Consider the following 18625-nt stretch of genomic DNA (forward strand, 5'->3'; position numbering starts at 1 on the left):
GAGAGTTTAGAGAAGGTTTGGGCCTTAAACTCCATTCATGGTGGAGGGATACGTAACATGCAGGGCGCTGTGAGGCAAAATAGTCCCCAAAGAAAACAGATCATTCCAGATTTTCCACTATTTTCCCATCAACATTCCATATAAACTCAGAAGAACTGTGTAGGTTCTCTGGTGGTTTTGGATAGTAAATACACAGTCTATATCTGTGTTGTAGTCATGGCGACACCTGGTTCCTATCATCTTCAGTGGTCAGGACCCCCATGGACCCTCACAGAGCAGGTACTGTTTGGGTGGTGGGTCATTCTCAGCACTGCAGTAACACTGACGTGGTGGTGGTGTGTTAGTGTGTGTTGTGCTGGTATGAGTGGATCAGACACAGCAGCGCTGCTGGAGTTTTTAAACACTGTGTCCACTCACTGTCCACTCTATTAGACACTCCTACCTTGTCAGTCCACCTTGTAGATGTAGAGTCAGAGACGACAGCTCATCTGCTGCTGCACAGTTTGTGTTGGTCATCTTCTAGTCCTTCATCAGTGGTCACAGGACGCTGTCCACTGGACGCTGTTGGCTGGATATTTTTGGTTGGTGGACTGTTCTCAGTCCAGCAGCGACACTGCGGTGTTTAAAAACTCCAGCAGCACTGCTGTGTCTGATCCACTCAGACCAGCACAACACACACTAACACTGAGAACGATCCACCACCCAAATAGTACCTGCGCTGTGAGGGTCCATGGGGGTCCTGACCACTGAAGAACAGGGTAACAGAGTATCAGAGAAACAGATGAACTACAGTCTGTAACTGTAGAACTACAGAGAGCAGCTATACAGTAAGTGGAGCTGATAAAGTGGACAGTGAGTGTAGAAACAAGGAGGTGGTCAGAATGTTACGCCTGATCGATTTATGTGTCCAGCATTTCTTCTGAAATGCAGGTGTTAATAGTGAGTTTGTGCTGCAGTAACAGCCTCTACTCTTCTGGGAAGTGATGGTTTGATTGAGCATTAGTGAGGTCAGGCACTGATGTTAGATGGTCAGTTCTGGATCAATAATAATCCCAAATGTATCGTATGGAGCTGGAAATGTGTTGTGGAGGAACAGTGGATATATTGGGCAAAGAATGTTGGAGATGGAGCTGCCGGGTAGAAGGAGAAGAGGTAGACCTCAGAGAAGGTTTATGGATGTAGTGAAGGTGGACATGGAGATGGTTGGTGTGAAAGTAGAGGAGGCAGTGGATAGGGCAAGATGGAGGCAGATGATCTGCTGTGGCGACCCCTAAAGGGAGCAGCCGAAAGAAGAAGAAGTATCGTATGGAGCTCCATCACTCCAGAGGACACAAATGCAGATCTACTGTGTCCATGTAACCCAAACCTTCTATCTCAACGACAAAGATAGCTTTACAGGAGAAGGAAAAACATGCTTTACTTCCAAAGTAAGTGTTTCAATGTGTGGAACAAATTCAGGGAGGGAACACTGCCCCCCTCAGGATACAGAGGGAAACTCTACATCCGGTTTGAGAGACCCAGAGATCAAAACCAAGCAGAGGAAAAACGACATGTCTGAATATCCGCATGCAAAAACTGCACAGACTTCAGCGATTATTAGAGTTTAATAATAAAAAACATACGCATACAATCAGCCACTCTACACAAATAATACGAGAACACAGGGACTTCATCAACAGGACTGAATGTGCTGTAGAGAACCTGCAGGCTTTCTGCAATTCTCCAACATTTCCACAGGGGGTTCTAGAACCAAGGGTGTTCTAGAACCAGCTCTGGAACTGAGTGTGTTGTACAACTGCCTCTAAAAACCTAGTGAGCTCCAAAGCCAGCTCTGGGGCTGAACGTATTGTATAACTTCCTTGAAAAAACAAGTGCACTCTAGAAGCAGCTCTGGAATGCTATTCAGGAATCAGTTCTGGTGATCTAAATCTGCTCAGCAAGTAGAACTTGTCTCCGGCATCAAGCATTCTAGAACAGGCTCTAGAATTCAAGAATCGGCTCTGGAACGGAGTGTGATCTTAGAACTGATCTGCCCACTGAATGCATCCTAGAATTGTCTCAGGAGCCTAGTGAGCGCTAGAGCTGGCTCTGGAACTGAGTGTGTTGCAGAACTGCCTCTAGAAACCAAGTCAGCTCCAGAGCCGGCTCTAGGGCTGAATGTATTGTATAACACTCTAGAACCTGCTCTGCAGTGGTGTTGAAGGATCAGTTCCTGGACATACTGTGCTCGAAAACTGTTGTGCAACTCGTCTCCGGCACCAAGCATTCTATGACAGCCTCTGGGATTCAAGAATCAGCTCTGGAATGGAGTGGGATCTTGGGCTATTCTGGAACAGAAAGTGTTCTGGAACATACAAACCTTCCTAAAAAGGTGTCTCTGTGATCAAGAACTGCTCTGGAACGGAATGTGTACCAGAATTGTTTCTAGAACCAAGTGTGCTCTAGAATCAGCTCTGGAACATACAAACCTTCCTAAAAATGTGTCTCTGTGATCAAGAACTGCTCTGGAACGGACTGTGTACCAGAATTGTTTCTAGAACCAAGTGTGCTCCAGAATCAGCTCTGGAACATACAAACCTTCCTAAAAATGTGTCTCTGTAATCAAGAACGGCTCTGGAACGGACTGTGTACCAGAATTGTTTCTAGAACCAAGTGTGCTCCAGAATCAGCTCTGGAACATACAAACCTTCCTAAAAATGTGTCTCTGTAATCAAGAACGGCTCTGGAACGGACTGTGTACCAGAATTGTTTCTAGAACCAAGTGTGCTCCAGAATCAGCTCTGGAACATACAAACCTTCCTAAGAAAAGAGTCCCTGTGAACTTTGTTCAGTCGATTTTAAACGATACAGACGTTACAGCAGTACAAAAATCAAACAATGAAAATGATGCGAAATCTAACATATCTTAGTACTGCACACCTGAAATGGTGAGAACATGATCAGAAATCAGTAAAGAGGAAGAGGAGAACTCAGAGACCGGACGCCAAGCAGGCTACTCAGCAGTGGGAATGGACGAGTGTCCATGGACGTGAGTGCTGTCTGTGTTGAGTTACTCGTCGGGTTTCCTCTTAGGCTTTTTGGGGTTGCGCGAGCGGCTCTTGGCTTTGCAGAGAGGACAGATCGGAGCGTTCCGGTGGATCTGCTGATGGCAGGAGAGACACGCCTGGACACAAAGAAACAAACCAATCAGACACAAACGAATACAGTACTATGTGAAAGTATATATATATATATATACACACACACACACACACACACGCACACATACACACTCAGTGGTCACTTTATTAGGTACACCTGTTCAGTTGCTTGTTAACACAAATAGCTGATCAGCCAATCACACGGCAGCAACTCAGTGCATTTAGGCCTGTAGAGGTGGTCAAGACGACTTGCTGAAGTGCAGGCCGAGCATCAGAACGGGGAAGAAAGGGGATTTAAGGGACTTTGAACGTGGCGTGGTTGTTGGTGCCAGACGGGCTGGTCTGAGTATTTCAGAAACTGCTGATCTGCTGGGATTTTCACACACAACCATCTCTAGGGTTTACAGAGAACGATCCGAAAAAGAGGAAATATCCAGTGAGCGGTCAGTTGTGTGGACGAAAATGCCTTGTTGATGTGAGAGGTCAGAGGAGAATGGGCAGACTGGTTCCAGATGATAGAAAGGCAGCAGGAACTCAAATAACCAACCAGAATCTCTGAGGAACGTTTCCAACACCTTGTTGAAAGTCTGCCACAAAGAATTAAGACAGTTCTGAAGGCAAAAGGGGGTCCAGGCTTTTACTAGCAAGGGGTACCTAATAAAGTGGTCAGTGAGTGATATATATATAGTGATTTTCTGGATGTTAGTGTGTTTTACCATCTCCAAGCCGCTCCTCGAGGAAGCCCAGTATTATATGTAGTTAAAAAGCAGCTCCTGGTTTGACCAATCAGTGCTTCAGTAAATTGAGCTCATGATGTAATTGATGATATTAACGAGTCTCTGTGGCGGCTGGGAAGGTGTCAAGGTAAAATATGGACCCGAGAAATTGGACTCTGGGGCGGTCAGTCCATCGTCCAGCTTCTTTGTTTGGGGTGTCCGTCTCCTTTTCTCAGTGAGGTTCTTCTTGATCAGCTACACGTCCTTTCAGACCCACAGCGCTGAGTGGTCTTCTCACAGTGGAAGGATGGACAGAAACACCTGTAGATGTTTTCAGATCTGAAGCAGCTTGATCTTCTCCTCTCTCTCAGAGATCAAAGCTTTCAGTGCTGTTATCTGGGCAGATTTGGGGTGTACCAGCTCTTCCAGGTGGCTGTTAGGAGCCCTGTTTTCTCTCTTGCTTTTAATCATTTATTAAACTCCTGTTCTGGAAAGTCTTCACTTACTTTCCTTTGGCTTCTTTTTCCTTATGCAAGTGGAGTATCTTACATTTTATCTCTGAAGGGTCTCTGACCTTTGCACAGGACTCAGTACAGTAGATATGCAGTAAATACACAGTCTGTATGCAGAGTGTAGAGGACAGATGGCGCATGTACAGTCTGTATAGACCTGCTCGTGTGTGTGTGTGGGTGTGAATGGGTGTGTGTGGGTGTGTGTCTGTGTGTGTGGGTGTGAGTGTGTGTGTGGGTGTGTGTGTGTGTACCTTCATGGGTGGGGGCTGTTGTCTGAAAGTTGCCGGCTGTCGGGCGTCCTGCTTTCTTGCTGCCTGGAGCTGCTGAGCCGCGGCTGCTGCCGCCGCTAAGGATTCTGGGATCGGGGGTTCCTGAGGTTCGGTCTGCCACTCAGCCTTCTGCTTCTCAAAGTAACTGCAGAGATTCCGCGAGAGATCAAACGAGGATTTAGACATTTCTATCATTACTGACAGAACAATATATATAAAAAATTCATTTCTATTGAGCCACTCATCATAACATGTTCTCACAATTCATTTAAAAGACAGCTGCTTCAAATCAAAACAAAACAGAGACACGATTTTCTTTGGACAGCGATGATGATATATGAGTATTTATACGTACTAAGAATATGCCCCATATGTATCATGTGTGTGTGTCTATATGTAATAATAATATGCCCTGTATTATATATATATATATATATATATATATATATATATATATATATATATGTGTATGTCTCAGTACATATGTAGCTATGAGTGATAATACGCCCATATATACTGTTATTCTTTTATTATATACACATGCAAGTACCTATACGTAATATATAATAAACCGAGAGTGATACTGACTCCAGAGAGAGTCGCTCTTCCTCTTGGCTGAGCTCCGGCAGTCTCTGGAGCCCCAGGGTCACTCGGAGGGCGTCTACGTGGTCCTTCAGTGGCTTGTACTCGTCGTGCAGCCTCCGCGTGGTCTCCAGCAGCTTATTCAGATCACTCTCAGACTGCTTTATAGTGTTCTCCATCTGCCCCACACACACACACACACACACACACACACACACACACGACGATGACGTTAAAGCGATGGTTCAGCCTCAAAATCAAATTCAGGTACATTATTCTCTATCGTGCAGTGAAACTCGCTGTGAAACACACTTCACATGTATTCTGTACCAACCACATTAATATCAGCATGAATTAGCCGCAGTTCCTCCACGTGCGCCATCTTCTCCTGCAGCAGGAGATCCATTTCCTGTTTATATTCCCGCAGGTGCTTCTCCTCGTTCTCCAGGGCCTGGAACTCGCTCCGCAAACGGGCCTTCAGCTTCTCCATCTGAACCGTCTTATTCCTAAACAACAAACAGTAAACGCTGAAGAGCCTTCAGCTTCTCCATCTGAACCATCTGCCTTCTTCACTAAAGAGCCCCTGAAGCATCTTTTTTAAGGCTGTCGGCTTAGAAATGCAGTAGAATTAATAAAAATGCACCTACAAATGCACATAACTCCACTTAAGGGGGCACTGTGGCACAGAATTTAAGGTGGAACTGCATTTAAGGTAGCACTAAATTTAAGGTGCCACTGAACTGAAGGTGATGCTGCATTTGGCATCGGTGTTCACTCTGATATTGTTCACTGGGATATTTCAGGCTACACTGGTCCCAGAACTGACTCAGATCTGACGGTATTTTCTGCTGACATCGGCCTGATATTCATAAAACTGGTGCCAATATTAATAAAGTGAAAGAGCATCTGAAGCTTATGGCCAGGCGTTTTGGGGCGTTAGGGTTCCTTCAGCTTCCTTTTCTGCAGCGCTACCACACCAAATTTAGCCTGCTGAGAAAAGACCGAACAGCTGGGATTAAAACCGGATGATTTCGCTTTCTAATGGGAATTAACTCAATAAATCAACACTTTCCTGTAGATCTCGCCTGAAATCAGTCCCGGAACATCTGATAACTCATAAGAGTCCTTCATATTGTGATATTAACCCCTCAAGACAAACACAGAACACGTTTAGTGGAGGTTTGGCGGAGGTTTAGTGGAGGTTTGGCGGAGGTTTAGTGGATGTTTAGTGGAGGTTTGGCGGAGGTTTAGTGGAGCTTTGGCAGAGGTTTAGCTGAGGTTTGGTGGAGGTTTGGTGGAGATTTGGCGGAGGTTTAGTGGAGGTTTGGTGGAGATTTGGCGGAGGTTTGGTGGAGGTTTAGTGGATGTTTAGTGGATGGTTAGTGGAGGTTTAGTGGATGTTTAGTGGAGGTTTGGTGGAGGTTTAGTGGATGTTTGGTGGAGGTTTAACGGATGTTTAGTGGAGGTTTGGTAGAGGTTTAGTGGATGTTTAGTGGAGGTTTGGTGGAGGTTTAGTGGATGTTTAGTGGAGGTTTGGTGGCGGTTTAGTGGATGTTTAGTAGAGGTTTGGTGGAGGTTTAGTGGATGTTGGCCTTCTGTAGTTTTCCTGTCTGTGTGGTGTTTAGGCAGGTAGCTACTGTTTTAGTGTCAGTGCCACATCAACACTGTCACACCTGCAGCCCTAAACACCCCAAACACTGGCTTATATGTGAGAATCAGCCTCAGGGAGGCTATTTAATCAGCCCATTCACCACTTCTAAACCAGTCACGCTAATAAACCAGTAATAACAGCTGAATAACGAGGCGCTGCGGTGAGCTCTTCTCGTTAGCTTAGCATATTTTGGCACGTAAAGGACTCGACATATTAGCGTTATTAGCGTCTGCCACGGTAAACATATCAAGATTATGCGCAGAAAGAGGAGGTGAACTGGAGCTACAGCTCTCAGGCACGAAATAAGCCCGAAATCCTCCAGATGTTCAGGACAATAGCTGCCTCTTCTGCTCAAGTCACTCCAGCTGAGCTACTTCGGCTGTTTTTGCGTCCAGCTCACCTGATTTCTTTAATATTCTCCAGTTTACACATGATCTCCTGCTCGTCTGTCATCGCCGGACTGCTTATCAACCCCTTCTGGGTTTTTGTTAATGAGGCAGAACCACTAATTTCGGCCGCAGAGGCATAAAAGCGAAGCTAGCCAGCTGTGCGCAACAGCACAAGCGACGGGTAACGGCGAAAAACTACACTTCCCATGAGCGTTCGCGGCGCCGCCTTAAAGAGACAGTAACGCAAAAAAAAAAGGCACGTTATTCACATTTTTTACGGCGACATCCTGTATAAATAAAAACAATGCGTGGCCACGACTTAGTAAAGCGTGGGAACGAGATCCTAACGCGTTGCCACGTCATGGCAAAGACTTAATCATCTCATTCCCACGCCTTACTAATTCGTGGCCACGCATTAGGATGCCGTTAATAAGGTGTGGCCTTATTTTTATTTACGCAGGACGTCCTTACCATTTTCAAAGGACTGGACTCAATATTAACTTAAACAATGTATATCTGAAATAATACGTTACTAAACGATTCAACGGTGGATTTTATTCAATAGCTCAAGCATTTCGGTAACCAAACGAAGTAATAAATTGATAAACAATACAATATAACTTACTTAGAATCGCTTTATGGAATGTTATCTGCCAACCCCAAGGCACGAGGCAGCCTGGGAATACATTTTATTAGAGCATACATCTGTATGAATGTAATATCTAATAAAAAAAGCTGTAATAAAATCAATATTAAGAATGGAGATATAATAAAGTTAGCATCTAGAATGAATTTCACATTTATAATAAATTGCTATAGTGTAATATGATTCATTCGATTATTACTGTAATATAATTATAATACATTGCTGTAACATTACAGCGATGACTCGTCGACTCTTATATCCGCGAACCGAATCGAAGGATTGCGTAACACCACCAGCTTCAGATACCGTTCAATCATCGGCGCCAATGAATCAGTGACGAATCAAATGTTCGATTCGCTGACCAAACGGTTTCAAAGAGTCGTTTCAGAAGACCGAACAGATTTTTGTGTAACCGTCCAGCGAATGAATCAATGAATCATTGAACCGAATCGTTTCGGTAAACTTAAAGAGAGCGCGGTTGACTATCACTCTCAAAAAAAAGATGGTTCTTCTGGGGTTCTTTAGTAATGGTGATGGTTCTATTCAGAACATAGAACCATAAACACTAAGAGAACTATTTGCATGCTTAAATGATTCTTTGCATGGTGAAATAGTTCTTCAGAACGATGGTGCTATATAGAACCATTTTCAAAAAAAAGGTTCAGTACAGAATCATATGCAACACATTCTCCACCAATTTCAGCCTGCAAACCATGGAACCCTTGAAGAACTAGGGGGCGTGAGAGCGGAGAACCAATGATGTTGAATAGAACAGCTCGAAAAGTTGAGTCGAGCGGGCTGAATCGAACCGTTTCGAGAGAATCGGCTCAGTGGCCGAATCGAATGTTTTCGCCATCTTCCGCTGAATCGAACGTTCAACTCACTGAATCTGGAGCTTCGAAAGAGTCGGTTCAGCAAACCGAATCTCCCTCTCTACGTTATTTGCCTGCCGAGCTGACTCTTCCGAAGCGGCTGATCCAGTGCATCGAACAGTCGATCCAGTGGGTGGTCGGAGGAGGCTTAGTACGCGGCGAACACGTTTAATTCTGCCTTTCAAAACTTTTCGATTCAGTGCGACGAATCAAATGTTTCACAGAACTGAGCGTTCGACTCACTGCACCGGGCGCTTGGAAAGAGTCGGCTCCGCACATCCGAATCGATCGCTCTCTCTCCGCTTTCTGCCTGCCGCCCAAGCGTGGCGACAGGGGGCGTCCGACTTGTTGCTGCTGGGCAGGCGGTAGGCGGTGGGAGGTGGGAGGTGGGAGGCAGCCAGGCTGCCGCTGCTGCTGCTGAGGAGGATGATGATCCGCTCGGTCGACATGCTGAACCGGGGATTCATCCAACCTCCCAGACCCTGAGCTCCACCTTTAAATCGGCCCCCTCCCTCCCTCTATCTCTCTCTCTCCCTCTCTCTCTCCCTCTCTCTCTCTCTCTCCCTCCCCTCTTCACACCGTCCTTCCCCCATGAAGCAGCAAGGCTGGAGAAGGTGGCCGTGATCGACCCCCCCTGACCCGCTATAATAAATGGTTTTGGAGCTGGCAGCGCCCGCCAGCGCAGGCCCGTCGCTGCAGCGCTGCATCCCGCACATCGAGCGCGTTTTCCGGGTGAAGGTGAGCTGCAGAGCCGCGGACCCCCAGCAAGGAGCCTGCGGCGGCGTGCTGGTCAACATCGGCGATGGCACGGAGGAAGACTGCACCAAGGCGAAGGTAAGGAGAGAGAGTGTGTGTCTGTGTGTGTGCGCGCGTGCATGTGCATGCACGCGAGTGTCATATGAATGGACACATCAACAACACAGTGGACCACGCTGCATCCTCGCATCCTCCACCTCTCCTCACCGGGAAGAGTGACGGAGCGAGCCGCAAACATGCCAGAGGCTGAAGTTGGCTTCTTAGTCGAATTCCCCCGTTCCACCTTAAATGGTGCATCAGTTACTGCTGCACCATTTAAGGTGGAACGGGGGGGGGGGGTTTCGCAGAAGAAGCCAACTTCTGCTTCGTGACTCTTCCTTTCTGGCACTCTGAGATGCTTCTTAGACAAATTATATCAGCCTTTAGATTCTTTTCAAAAGCCCAACAAGGCCGGAAAACATACAAATGCTGCTACTAGGCTCTTTATGGTGGTGGTGGTGGTGGTGGTGGAGGGAGGGAGGGAGGGGGGGGGGGGTCAAAGTGATGCTCACGACTCCCGTTCTCCTCGCCCTGCTCGCTCCAGCGCAGCTGATTAGCTGTGCTTGGCTTCTGAATTCCCTCCTTCAGCCTCCTTGCTGGTATTTGTGTGTGTGCTGCTTGATGCCGGGCTGTAAGGGGCTCTGCAGCTCGTTGCACCGCACTCACATATGCACACACACACCGCTGACTCCGAGCACACTGCTGCATCAGGTGTCTTCTGGTTTCTCTGGACTGAGCATGCTCAGTGCATGTGCAGTCTCGCCCAGTTGGGGCGAGAAACTGTTAGAAGGCTAAAGTAGCACGAGGAGCTCAAAGGACACATAAAACAAAAACGACGTGACAGGTCCTGCTGCAAAGTCAAAGCCGGTTCATACGGGGCGAAGAGGTGGGCGAGGAGTCCCAACGCAGAGAAAAGCATGCTGGGTGAAGCACCTCTGCATGCTACGTTCAGGACTGGCAGTGATGCTGGAGCTGCTGAGATGCAGAATTACGTAATACGAGGTGGTTGTTAGCCACATTAGCATGTTGGGTGGACGTGTGTGTGTTGACCCAAAGTTGGCTCAACAGCGAAAGCCTAACACTGGGAAATCACGTTGGACTCAGGACACTATGGCTAGTGGGCCTGCGTCAGCTTGATGGTGGCTGCTGGCCAGTGTAGGTTGGTGGGTCTACATTTACCTGACATTGGCTGAAGACCAGTTTGCATTAGCTGGGAAAGTCTACGTTGTTTGGCTAAAGCCCAATGCTGGCTTACATAAGTATCATGTTGGCAAATCACATTAGGCTGGTGGGCCTGTGTTGGCCAGGCATTGGCTATGGACCAGTGTTGGTTGGTGGGCCTGTGGCGGATTGTGACCAGTGTTGGTTGGTGGGCCTGTGTTGGCCTGATGTTGGCTGGTTACCAGTGTTGGTCGGTGGGCCTATAGTGGATGGTTACCAGTGTTGGTTGGTGGGCCTATAGTGGATAATACCCAGTGTTGGTTGGTGGGCCTTCCATCCATCCATCCATTTTCCAAGCCGCTTCTCCGTCAGGGTCGCGGGGGGGTGCCGGAGCCTATCCCAGCAGTCTTCGGGCGGAAGGCAGGATACACCCTGGACAGGTCGCCAGTCCATCACAGGGAGTTGGTGGGCCTATAGTGGATAATACCCAGTGTTGGTTGGTGGGCCTATAGTGGATGGTTACCAGTGTTGGTTGGAGGGCCTAAATTTGTTTGACAGTGGCTGGAGACCAATTTACCTTAGCTAGTCAACTGCTTCTTTAGCTAAAAGCCCAATGTTGGATCAATAGCATTACTTTTGTAGACCTAATGCAGTCAGATCAAGTTAGGCAGGTGGGCCCGCATTGGCCAGACATTGGCTATTGACCAGCGTGGGTCGGTGAGTCTATGGTGGCTGGTCATAAATGTCGCTTGGTGGACCTACGTTGACGTCTTATTAGCTCGGGAGCAGTTTGAATGAGCTAGACAAGGGCTTGAGCTAAACGTTAGCCTGTACCAATACAAAACCTTCAGAAAGTAAAAGCTATGAGCTGCCAAAATGTGGTAATAGCAAACTAACCAAGGTATCTTTCTGAGAGCTTTATCAAGTAAGTTAGAGCTGATGGTTAAATAAAAGTTCATCTATTGCCGTGTAATTTTCGCTGATACATCTACTTTATATGCAATATAAGTTACATAAACTACATGCGATACATATCTAAAGAAATATATAAAGGGCAGTCGTGGGCTGGAGGTCAGGGAACCAGCCTCGTGACCGGAAGGTCGCGGGTTCGATCCCCAGAGCCGACAGCACATGACTGAGGTGTCCTTGAGCAAGACACCTAACCCCCAACTGCTCCCCGGACGCTGCGGATAGGGCTGCCCACTGCTCCGGGCAAGTGTGCTCACTGCCCCCTAGTGTGTGTGCTCACTAGTGTTCATGGATGGATTAAATGCGGAGGTGAAATTTCCCCATTGTGGGACTAATAAGGGTCTCTTAATACTTAATAAATGATTAATAGTAATAAACAGTATATTTTTGGACTATTTTTCGTACGAATGCAGTCATAAATGAGAGGTTGGATGTTTTCCTCTGTCAGTCAGTGAAAGAGAATATCCTTTGACTTAAATGAAGCTTTGTAGGTTGGTGGGCTGGACACCAGTTTACACTAGCTAGGTTTAGCTGAAAGCCCAACAGCAACACTGCTTATATAAGTATAATGTTGAAAGTCATGTTAGGCAGGTGGGCCAGACGTTGGCTGTAGACCAGGCCTGTGGCAGACTGTGACCGGCACTGGTTGGAGGGCCTTTACTGGATAGTACCCAGTGTTGTTTGATGGGCCTCTGTTGGTCTGATGTTGGCTGGCTGCCAGCGTTGGTTTGAGGGCCTGTGGTCGAAGTTGACCTGTGTTAGTTGGATTAAACGAAGCTTTCTGTAGTGTTTACAGAGAGTTCCAGCACTAATAGCATCAAACCTGACTAAGTTTTAGCGATTAGTTTAAGAGGGCACGTCTTCGCCGTAGTCCGCAGCTGGAATCCTGCGCGTGTAAATGCGCCTGTATCTCACGCAAACTGTACTGCTATGAGCGAAACGGCAGAACGCAGGTATTCCTAACATATACGGTCAGCGTTTGTGCGGCGCTTCATCGTGGGCCTCAAATAGGCCTTTGCTTCTGCACTGCTGCTTCATGGCTCACTCCACTTGTTGCTATGAGACGAGCCGGTATAAACGAGTGTGTGTGTGTGTGTGTGTGTGTGTGTGTGTGTGTGTGTGTTGCTCAAGCGCATGGTGGCCTTGCTGCTTCCCAGCCTGTGTTATGGAGGAGGTGAGGACAGAGAGCAGGAAAACAAGAGACGAGAGAAAGGGGTAGAGGAGAGAGAGAAAGAGAACAACACTGAAAGAGTGGGGGAGGCTAATAGAGAGTGCTGCACCAGGCTGTATCATTCCTTAGCTGTGCCGTGTGTTGGTTTCTGGTCCATATGAAGCCGTATTCTCTCGCTTCCTCAGAGCGGCGTGACTCACGGTTCATCTGCCACGTTGCGAAACTTTCTGCTGATGGTTAAAATGTTGTGCAAAAATGACCTGTATGGCGAAACGTGGCGGCCCGCTGGTTCAACCGTTTTGCGTCCCACCACGCTGGTGACGGTGCCGTCGTTCGGTTTGACTAATGAGACTTTCAAACCACTGAGAACCCTCATCGGGTTCAGCAGGGTTCAGAAGATGTGGGATTGAATCATCAGTCCAGTTGAGGCAGGGTGTGAAACACCCCGTGGTAATCTGGCGGGCCTCGCGTTGGCTGGCTGCTCCAGCGCTGACTGGCTGTTAACTCACTCGCCATAGCAGCGCTGATGCTTCACTGGCAGTGAAATGAGATCTTCCTCGCCTTCTCTTCTGTCTTCAGTGTGAGAAATGAGGAACACTTCACTCCAAACCCTCGGGAAACTGGGCGAGTTTTCAGGTTTACAGATCTGCTGCGGCACAGTGGAAAGTTTTATCAGAGGAATACGGGCACAGTTGCAGTTTCTAGACGATGAAGGACCAACTGGGTGAACCAGTCTGCTACAGCGCCACCCTGAGGCAGAGCAGGGCTGCCGCTGTAGATCATTAAAAACACCAAAGACAGAAGCTGGGTGAAGAAGATAAACAGTGAATCTTCCTGAATTTGGGTTTGAACTTCTCTAAGGAATAGCGTAACTTCATATAGCTTATTTTCAGGGACCCTTTTCACGCCTTGACTATAGGGATCATAACCAAGGCAGAACAAATCCAAATTCTACCTAAGTGAGGTTCTAGAACACTAATCCAAACCCATTTTGATTAAAGTTCTGCAGCACCAGACCCAAATCTAAAAGCTTTAGAAATAATCCAAGCGCAACTCAAAAAACACCTAGCATACTAAAATCTGGAACTAAAGTACAAAGGTCTAGAATACTAAATCTAATTCAAGCCTAACTCTAATCCAGATTGAATTCAAGTTCTACAATGCTAGGCCTAAGGCTCAACTCAATTAAAGTTCTAAAAATCTCATCCTAGCAAAACTAAAAAAAAAACATCCAGAATAATGAAATATAGTACAAAGGTCTAGAATACGAAATCGAATTAATTTGAGACAGGTTCCAGAAATCTAATCCAAGTAAAGTTCTAGAAGTCTAAATTGAATTCAGACCCAACTCAAGTGAAGCTCCAGAAATGTAAACCCTGCTCGAGAAAAGTACTAGAATATTAATTCTAATCCAGGCTCAACTAAAGCAAAGGTCTAGAGTACCAGGTGCAATACAGGCCTAATTTTAGATAAATTCTAGAAATTTAATCCAAGTAAAGTTCTAGAAGTCTAAATTGAATTCAGACCCAACTCAAGTGAAGCTCCAGAAATGTAAACCCTGCTCGAGAAAAGTACTAGAATATTAATTCTAATCCACTCACCCAGTCTACAGCTAATCTCAGTTCTAGTCTGGATCTAGAACCAAGCAGGTGGTGTGTTTGGGCGGTCCTCGCAAACCCACGTGTTCGGTTATCCGCTCAAAGCGCTAATACTCGAATACTGAAAATTCAGTTTGGGTGTTTGTTGCTTTTAATCACAGAAGACGGAGAACATAAGGGTTATTTCGTAGAACGTGTTGTGCTATACTCTATCCGGAACCAGTAGCGCCTGTGTGTGAGCGGTAGCGTGGTTGGCTCTCCGTTGTTGTGGCGTGAGCTCGTTAGCATTAGCTCATTAGCTCAGGTTTAGTGTTAGTGTGTTAGTGTGTTGTGCTGGTACAAGTGGATCAGACACAGCAGTGCTGCTGGAGTTTTTAAACACTGTGTCCACTCACTGTCCACTCTATTAGACACTCCTACCTTGTCGGTCCACCTTGTAGATGTAAAGTCAGAGACGACAGCTCATCTGCTGCTGCACAGTTTGTGCTGGTCATCCTCTAGTCCTTCATCAGTGGTCGCAGGACGCTGCCCACAGGATGCTGCCCATTGGACGCTGATGGCTGGATATTTCTGGTTGGTGGACTGTTCTCAGTCCAGCAGCGACACTGAGGTGTTTAAAAACTCCAGCAGCACTGCTGTGTCTGATCCACTCAGACCAGCGCAACACACACTAACACACCACCACCACATCAGTGTTACTGCAGTGCTGAGAATGACCCACCACCCAAATAGTACCTGCTCTGTGAGGGTCCATGGGGGTCCTGACCACTGAAGAACAGGGTAACAGAGTATCAGAGAAACAGATGGACTACAGTCTGTAACTGTAGAACTACAGGGTGAAACTATACGGTCAGTGGAGCTGATAAAGTGGACAATGGGTGAGCAATGCAGCGAGCGATGTGATTGGTCAATCGCAGCCCTTACAGAACGGTCACACTCTCACTGGTGAAGAATCACGTTCTTTATTTTAGACTCTTCGCACCTTTTTTCACACACAAGGACTTTTCTTTTGTGATTTTCTTACATAATGATTCATTTACACTTTTCATTCGCGGCCACATAATAAACCACGTCCAGGTTCGCGTTTGACCACATGAGCAGTTATACAACCGTATGCAAAAGTATTGGCACCCCGGTCAAATTTCATTCCATTCCACCGTCGCTGTTGGTTTGCTGAATTTAACACGTTGGGAAAAGAATAAAACACCAAATGCGGCCTGAGCAAAAGTTACGGCACATTCTATATTTTATATATCTGCTTTTAGTTGCAGCACCAGCGAGCTGGAACTTAATACAGGACACGCTACAGCTCAGCTGGCTGGGTCACTGGCTGGGTCACTCGCTGGGTCACTGGCTGGGTCACTTTAAACTTCTACTCTCTAACCACCTCCACTCTGCCTGCGGCTGTTTTACCTGATTTCTTACCATTTTCATCTTATTTTCATTATTTTATTACCTATTTCTTATTTTATATTCCTTTTCATTCATATTCCTATTCCTACTCTTATTTGAATTCTTATTGTTTTATTAATATTTGTCATTTTAATACATTTGTTTATTAGTATTTTTTAAAATTATTTTTATCTTCCTCGTTTTATTTTACCTTGATTTTATTGACCTTTACTTATGCATGTTTTAATTTCCGTTTTATTATTTATTTATTTATTATATTTTTATGTATATTTTATTATTTTTAACGTTTCACTTTTTATACTTACCTGATTAGAATCTTCATTTATTACACTTATTTTTATCATCCGATGCGCTCCTACACATAATCAGCCCACTTAGTCCGTACTAACTCGGCATCATTGTAAACGGGGGGCACCCTCAGTGCTCTCCGAGACTAAATAAAGGTTGCTTGGTTGATTGATGGATATTTTATATGCAATTTCTCCAGAATGTTGAAATAAATGTAAGTCGTGCAGTAAAATTAGCAGATAAAGACCATGTTTAAGTCTGTTCTCTGCAGAAATGGAGCCGATTTATTTCAACTTTCAGAAAAATCGGCAAAAATGTAGCTGGACCAGGATGTTCACTCTCTGCGTATGACTGTATGTGTTATTATCGGTCTTTAGTTCAGTTTCTGAACATGAACAGCAGCACATTAAAGTGCTGGACGTCACACTTCGTCACTTTGGACTCATCTAATAGGTCTTAACACGAGGCTGCTGTATCTGGTTTATCCAGGCCTCATCTAGATGCTCATATAGCATAAAATCTCTCCATAATTTCCTGTGTGAGATGTAACCAGAGAGCTTCATATGGTTGGGTATGAACTGGTTCAGATGTCTTTACAGTGGTGGTGATGGGAACCAGGGGTCGCCATGGCTACAACACAGATATAGCCACTTTATTTACTGTCCAAGTAAATGCTAGGTGGTTGCCGTGGTCTCTTAGATGGTTGCTAGGGTGTTGCCCAGCGGTTAATATGTTATTCCAGTAGGTGGTGCTATGATCTAGGAGGTTGCTAGGTAATCGTTAGGTTGGTTGCTATGTTATTCCAGGTGGTGTTGACATTTGGTTGCTATGGTATTGGAAATGATTGACAGGCGATTATAAGGGAGTTACTACATTATCTATTATCGTTTCCAGGTGGTTGCTTGATATCCGGTGTAGTGCTACTTCTTTCAGTTGTAACGACAATGCTGCTTGAAAAGCTCGACTAGCTGGCGTTTACGTTTTAATTAGATCAACAAAACCCCAGAAAGGAACTAAATAGCTTGATAAATGCTTGATTAGCCAGCATTTGAAGCGATAAATACTTGAATGGCATTGATCGCTCGTATAGCGTAACACCTATTTTCCGCTCAGAGCCCAGTTTCTCTCCTTTCCTTCATTTCTGTCTTTCCTTATACGACATTAGTTCAGTAGCTACTTTTAACAGCAGTATCGTAAACAAAGCTGGGTGTCCAGCTCTGACCAATCCAGCGTGTTTTTTTGAACGCTGAGCCTTAAAACCTGATGATTTTGCTTTTTTACATGGGAATTGGCTGAATGGTTACCATTAGAGATCACTAGCTTCCTGTAGGACACCTTTAGATTCCTTTAGGAGACCATCAAATGCATCAGGTATCAGAATAAACATACATTTTTTAATGGTTGGTGTTTTTCTCTCAGCAATTTGTAATATTTGGTTTGGTTTATTTTCCAAAATAAAAGTGTGTGTATTAAAAATCCGTGTTGATTGAAAACTTTGTATGCAGGACAGTGATCTTGGTGGTCCAAGGGTGCAAACAGTGAGCTGGGTGCCACCTTATCAAGCCAATGGACTGATATATGCTGCTAACTGGGTGGTGACTAGTTAGCATTTAGCTTGCTCTTGAACTGATGAAAACCATTGAATGAAGGCGCAAAGCAGGCAGCTGCTTATTACTGAGGGCCAGGACAACTAAACAAGCCAGTTTTCTTTCCACTGGACTGATAAACAGTAGCCATGTTTACATGCAGCCTAATAATCCGTTAATAATCCGACTAATAGCTCAATCGGAATACAATACGTCCCTGTAAACATTTCCGTCTGAATAGTCTCGTCCGTTTGAGGCCATTCGGAATACAATCTCTATCCAATTGAACAAGGTGGGTAATCCTGTAAATAATTAATTAAATAGAAGAATAATATCCGTGTAAACGCCTGTATCCGATTACATTCCCTATCGGAAAGTTTAAGTCCGTTCTGCATGAGCGTCGCGTCACAGTGAGAGTTTATACCGTTCAACACGGTGGAGCAGAAACTGGTCTGCAGAGGAGACGAAGTTCATGCTCTGAGCTCTTAACCCTCCTTCACACTCTCAGTGACACCACGCGAGAAAGTGTCCGGAGGTCATTCACTTTAAATGAGAGCTGGCAAATTCCAGCGACAGGAGGTGGCTCGAATGTTGGCGACGTAAAGTGGGCGGAGTTTAACTTTATGCAAATAGGGAGCAAAGCAGTGTGGCAATTACCAATAGGAATTGAGCACTGAGCCAGCGAACTTGTAGAGAGGACAATGTGCACTCTGTGATGCCTTAAGGTTTTCTCAAACTCTAGAGGGCGCTTCTGAGCGAGTCCAAAATGAATGGGTTGCTATGGAGCATTGGAGTAAAATCGTAGTTTATAACTGCTTCAACATTTTTAATGTAAAAGAATTCAATTATTTCCTGAACAGTCTAAAC

The 18625-nt window shown here is 45.6% G+C and overlaps 2 protein-coding genes across 6 annotated transcripts in view; one reads left to right on the top strand and one right to left on the bottom strand.

Annotated features, from left to right (window-relative positions):
• Positions 1 to 1585: 1585 nt before the first annotated feature.
• On the bottom strand, positions 1586 to 9241 carry zc4h2 (zinc finger, C4H2 domain containing). Of its 4 annotated transcripts, none has more exons than XR_005129510.1 (6): positions 9021 to 9241; positions 5554 to 5725; positions 5226 to 5398; positions 4620 to 4782; positions 2796 to 3163; positions 1586 to 2577 (listed from the first exon to the last, which is right to left on the bottom strand). XR_005129510.1 is itself a non-coding variant. In XM_037533480.1 (5 exons), exons 1-5 carry the CDS (start codon positions 9224 to 9226, stop codon positions 3050 to 3052), a joined length of 828 nt encoding a protein of 275 aa, XP_037389377.1. In that variant the 5' UTR covers positions 9227 to 9241; the 3' UTR covers positions 1586 to 3049. The 4 variants fall into 4 exon arrangements, 2 of the variants coding, with proteins under 2 accessions (XP_037389377.1, XP_017580857.1); XR_005129509.1 differs by having other exon boundaries at positions 1586 to 2686; XM_037533480.1 differs by having other exon boundaries at positions 1586 to 3163.
• The window catches only part of zc3h12b (zinc finger CCCH-type containing 12B), a 33819-nt gene continuing 24378 nt past the window's right edge, over positions 9185 to 18625 (top strand). Inside the window, exon 1 of one of the 2 annotated variants that reach the window (XM_017725369.2) lies at positions 9185 to 9611. In XM_017725369.2, coding sequence (XP_017580858.1) covers positions 9429 to 9611 — 183 coding nt within the window. In that variant the 5' untranslated portion in view covers positions 9185 to 9428. The remainder of the gene's footprint in view (positions 9612 to 18625) is intronic. The other variant, XM_037533479.1, reaches the window with a different exon arrangement.

This window comes from Pygocentrus nattereri, chromosome 23 (genome assembly GCF_015220715.1).
Source record: "Pygocentrus nattereri isolate fPygNat1 chromosome 23, fPygNat1.pri, whole genome shotgun sequence".
Classification (NCBI taxonomy): domain Eukaryota; kingdom Metazoa; phylum Chordata; class Actinopteri; order Characiformes; family Serrasalmidae; genus Pygocentrus; species Pygocentrus nattereri.